This window comes from Agrilus planipennis, unplaced genomic scaffold (assembly GCF_000699045.2).
Source record: "Agrilus planipennis isolate EAB-ADULT unplaced genomic scaffold, Apla_2.0 scaffold155, whole genome shotgun sequence".
Taxonomy (NCBI): domain Eukaryota; kingdom Metazoa; phylum Arthropoda; class Insecta; order Coleoptera; family Buprestidae; genus Agrilus; species Agrilus planipennis.
The window spans coordinates 456,563-462,215 of NW_020439161.1; the positions used below are offsets into that span (position 1 = coordinate 456,563).

Here is a 5,653-nt window from a genome sequence, read left to right on the forward strand (position 1 = left end):
AGAGATTTGCGGACAATGAAGAAGTAATCGAAGCTGTAAATGGTTATTTTGAGGAGCTTGACGAATCAGTCTATAGAGATGGCATTAATAGACTGGAACACCGCTATGAGAAATGTATCAGCCTTGGAGGAGATTATGTTGAGAAATAAAAAAAAAAAATTTTTAAAAACCTTGTTTTTCTTGGTCAGGCCGGAAACTTATCAATCCACCCTCGTACTTAATGAAATTCATTGCTGCCAGCAGGTCATTAAATAAATAATTAGTTATGTTGGTTCATTAAAAGTGTATTAGTGGAAATTAAGTACAGGAATCAAAGGCAACTAAAATTTCTCTTCCTAGTCGAACGAATGTTTGGAATTGAAATCGGAATATCTCTGAAATGACATACCTAATAATTGTTGGTGAAAATTAACAATATCACGAAAGTCACTATAACTACAAAGATACATTTTTTCGTTCCAGGTTTGACGTCTACGCATGGCCTGCCGTCGAGGCCAGCACCATGGTGAAGACGTTCCAGGCCTATTTGCCACAATGTCATCGCACATACTCCTGCATCCATTGCAGGGCTCATTTAGCCAATCACGACGAACTCATATCGAAGGTATGCTTTTTATTTCACTTTGACTTTGTTGTCGTTAATATTTCAGTTCAAACGCAACAACATAAAACTTGATGCATTGAATTGAAGAAGCTTTCAATTATTGTAATTGCACAGTGATGACGAAAAGTAAATAAGTTACAAAAATATTTATAATATACCTACTTCTTATTCCACCTGAGGAAACTACTACGTGGTACAATGTGTATTTTCTTCACATACAGTGGATTTCACATATTACGACCCTGCGACGCTAAATCTAAGTCTCTTGAATTTAAAACATACTTACGGATGTAACGCCGAGTTCAGGTGCAGCGACTGTTTTTAATTAATCATTTGTAACAAATCCCTAGTTGAATAAGTATGACTCCTAGAAGCACAGTTACTGTTAAAATAAAAACGGAAATCGTATCCTTAATTGGAAAATGGTGAAAACTATGCATACGCGTCTGTATCTCTTTACCTTTGCTTGTAACGACTTCCGTATATAACTACGAAATTGTGGCGGTCCCTTCGTCGTCATTATATCCGAAATCCACTGTTAATGTCCTTGCAACTTGCATCGTTAAATGTTTATGCTGTTCTAAGTTCTAAACTATTTGAACTTCTCGAATGATGTACAAACTATGGATTGGATGGAATTTCACATTAACCGTAGTAGTTTTTAGATTTTACAAAATCATTGTCCGGTGCATCTCTAATATTAACAACGATTGTAAAGACTGAATAGACGCTAATTTCTCACAAATTCGAACAAAAACAATAAATGGCTCATGTTGGATGCTAAATATGCTAACGAGTCCTGGAGCCTCTCGGGTACCTCCATAAAACGTCAATGCGATGCTTTTTTCAATAGGTCTTATGTTCGGGATGAGGTTTTATCCTTTAAAATCCTGGTAGGGCTTAGTTTCGGAGTAGGTTGTACTTTCGGGGAAACACGGTTGTTTGTCGTGAAATCATGAGCAGTATTTTCTCAAAGTGGTGGTTTTAACGGAACGAATGAAACTCGATATAAAACACTATATACAGACTTTACTTACAAATGAATTATTAACTATGAAATAATGGATTACACCTAAAGGCACAACGAAAAAGAAATGTGAATTAAAAACGCAAGTTAACAAGAAGAAGGACAGAACGTAACTAACTCTAAATTATGTGATAAAATCAAAAATTGTTCTGGTGCCACTACCAACACCTAGTATGCAACAAAAGAATATGAGCCAGAAGCCAATAAGGGGAAAAACCTAACAAGGTATGACTCTGACGGTCCTTCGAGCCGGATCAATGTTTGCAGTGAAATCAGGTGCAGTATTATTTCAAAATGTTGTTTTTAACGGAGCGAATCAAACTCGATATAAAACACTATATACATACTTTACTTACAAATGAATTATTAACTATGAAATAATGGATTACAACTACAGGCGCAACGAAAATAAAATGTGAATTAAAAACGCAAGTTAACAAGAAGAAGAACAGAACGTAACTAACTCTAAATTATGTGGTAAAATTAAAAATTGTTCTGGTGCCACCACCAATACTTGGTATGTTGCAAAAGAATACGAGCCAGAAGCCAATAAGGGAAAAAAAAACCAATAAGGTATGACTCCACCTCGAGCTATGGAATTCCTGTAACCTACATACATCTGAAGAGCATCGATAATAAAATTAACAAAGGTGACTGCCGTCGAAGTACTTCGTAGACCCTGACCATTGGGACCAAATCGGCCTATTACTGTCTACAAAAGAACATTCAAGAGATATTTCACTACCTTGTATGCATTTGAAATAATGGAATTTCCAATCATCATCATCATAGGGTCGTCAGTCCTAAGACTAGTTGGACACGTAAGTCCACTCTTTCCTATCATGAGCTAAACTTCGCATTTCCCTAAAACTAGAATAACCCACATCCTTAACTATTTGTGAACAGTACTCTAACCTAGGTCCACCTCTACCCCTCCTAACTCCTGTTTCTGCCTCTAATATGTCTTTGACTTGACCTTCATGCCTGAGAAGGTGTCCTACCAACTGATCTCGCCTATTTCTTAATGACCTCTGTTCTCCTATTCTTTCTAATACCTCTTCATTTCTAACCTTTTCTACCCACGTTATCCTCATCATTCGCCTATAACACCACATTTCGAAAATAAAATAAAATAGGTTGAAGCAAATCTATCTCTAACGACTAAAAAAAATATTAAAACTTTGTTGTTTATAACAATTGTCAAATTTTAATCTTCATATAGTACAGTCACTGAAGGTTTTTACCTCCGATTTCGTTGAACCTCCATCGATTTTCATGAAAATTGGTGAGTAGGTAGAGGATACTCAAGAAACAAAAGTGATATAGTCCCAAGTTGCGCTTTTACCCAGGTGGTGGATGCCACTATTTCTGGGGGTGGGAACTATTTTTTGAAAAATAACCCCAAGAATCGATAGAGAGACCAATTCTAAGCAAAATTTGTTATATAAAGTTATTAAAATAAATCAGTACTTTTAAGTTATTAAAGATCAAATATTTTGATTTTTCGTTAAAAAAATGCATGTTTCCATACAGTATTTTGTTTTTCACTTATGTTTTTATCTAATCACGCAGTAATAGGTCGTGTGCGTCTGGGATATTTAACAACGAAGGTTAATGTTGCAATTAGTGTTGCAATTTAACACTCTTTAGAAATATGTAAATATGTATCTACGTATCCTATTGCTATCACCCTAAGGTTTTAAAAATTAGCACATACGTACGTCAAATTCGAAATGACATGTAACTTCTTATCTCCACTTATTATTGTTTATATAATTATCAAAATACATATGTGCATGTATAGAAGTTTCATTTAATAGACTACTGTATTATAGAAAGTAGCACCTGGATTAAGAACGTTACTTAAACATTAATTAGGACTTTGGAATTTAAAATAATGCTGTTTATTATATTATTATGAAACCATGGACGGATTATAGATACCTCTTCAATACTGCTAAGTAAATCAATAAAAATATACCTAATGTTGTAAAAATTTCAGTGACTGCTCGTCTACAGTGCCGCCAGCAGACATCGTGCATGATTGAATTGAAACTTCGGATTACAGGAGAAAGGAGTTCTAATTTTGAGTATATTTTTACACAATTATTATAAGCTGTTCAGGTTATAGAGGATTGGGATTATCCAGGCATTACTATATTTTTGTCATCATTATGAGTTGTCAGTTTAACTGATGGTTGGACACGCACCTCCACTAATCTTGAGATCATCTTCTAAATCTACATTGTTACCTATTTATGAACAGTAATTTAATTTAAATCTGCCTCTGCTCCTCCTAGCTCCTGTTTCTACGTCTAATATCTCTAATTAACCCTTCATGCCTCACTATCTCGTCTATTCCTTATTGGTTTCCATAGCTCCTTCTGTTCTCGTACTTTTTCCACAAATCCCTTATTTCTAACCTTCTCTATCTACGGTATCCTTATAGTTCGCATGTGTAACACCTCATTTCGAACGCTTCTAATATTTTCTTTTCCGTCGCGTCCACATTTCACCTTCTTACAGAGCCATGCACCTTTAACAATCTTTTTCGAATTTCTGAATTAACCGTTCGCGAATGTAAAAGTGACTTCTTTTTGTTAAAGGCGACTCATCCTACACTATCCTCTATTTTATATATCTACCGTTCCTTCCATTCCGAATAGCAGCGACCATTATTATCCTCACCAATCATCTGTAACACCACATTTCCATCGGAGAAAAAAGGGCGCTACAAATATTGTTTCAATTTAATTTTAGTATTTTTTTTGTCGTTACAGATAGATTTGCTTATCATTATTCAACCTAGTTTATTTTGTTATATTGGAAATTTCAAATGCATCTCTTGAATGTTCTTTTGCAAACAATAATAGGCCGATTTGGTCCCAATGGTCAGGTTCTGCTAAAATCTTCGACGGCAACCACCTTTGTTAATTAGAACTACTTTTGATTTTGCCACATAATTTAAAGTTAGTTCCTTTTTGTCCTTCTTCTTGTTAATTTGCGTTGTTAATTCATATTTTTCTCATTGTTCCTGTGGTTGTAATCCGTTATTTCATAGTTAATAATTCATTTGTAAATAAAGTCTCAGTTTCATTCGTTTATTCAAAAAACCAACATTTTGAGAAAATACTGTTTGTGATTTCACTACAAAGAGCTGCATTTAGTAAAGAGTTACGTCTATGTTTACCCGTCCACTGTCTAAAAAGAATATTTTTTATCGGAATGAAACATGCATCACTGCAGAAAAACATTTTGCCGGAGTGCGTCCTTTTTCTATTTTTAATCCGTAATATCAAAAAGATATGAGCTCAGAGTAAAGTTATCGTTTTTGTAACAATAAAGAAAACCGAAAAATTGAACGGTTCTGGGATTTAAAAATAAATCCTTCCAATAAGCGCGTTCATCATTTCCGGTTCAGCGTTTCAGAACTTATACCAGAGAGTGCATTGTTACATCGGCCCTAATGATCGTTGGCTGCCTTGCTGCGCGCAAAGAAACTCGGAAAAACGGAAAAAGATGGAAACAGCAAATGGCTCTGGAAAATTTATTTCGCGGACCAGAAAATAAGCGCGCTTACGCTCGCGTAGATCCCCGCTGGGGATAAAAAGGTTCACATCATAATTGGCATCGCATCCTTTGTCGTGTCTCAGATGTATCATCCCGGCGTTCTGGACTCCCATAAGGACTGTCTTCAGTTGAAACAGTTCACCGTGTACAGGATGATACTTTTTTACGAATAATCATTATCATCATATGGTCGTCAGTCCTAAGACTGGTTGGACACGCACCTCCACTTCTTCCTATCCTGAGCTAATCTTCGCATTTCCCTAAAACTAGAACAACCCACATCCTTAACTATTTGCGAACAGTAATCTAATATATGTCTACCTCTACCCCTCTTAACTCCTGCTTCTGCCTCTAGTATGTCTCTGACTAGACCTTCATGCCTGAGAAGGTGTCCTACCAACCTATCTCGCCTATTTTTTATTGACTTCCATAGAGTCCTCTGTTCTCCTATT

The 5,653-nt window shown here is 35.7% G+C and overlaps 1 protein-coding gene across 3 annotated transcripts in view; it reads left to right on the forward strand.

The window, feature by feature from the left end:
• Positions 1-5,653, forward strand: part of LOC108737478 (protein yippee-like 1) — a 107,387-nt gene that overhangs the window by 65,683 nt on the left and 36,051 nt on the right. For all 3 annotated transcript variants that reach the window (XM_018470334.2, XM_018470335.2, XM_018470337.2), the window contains one exon: positions 463-604. In XM_018470334.2, the coding sequence (XP_018325836.1) occupies positions 503-604 (102 nt within the window). In that variant the 5' untranslated portion in view covers positions 463-502. The remainder of the gene's footprint in view (positions 1-462; positions 605-5,653) is intronic.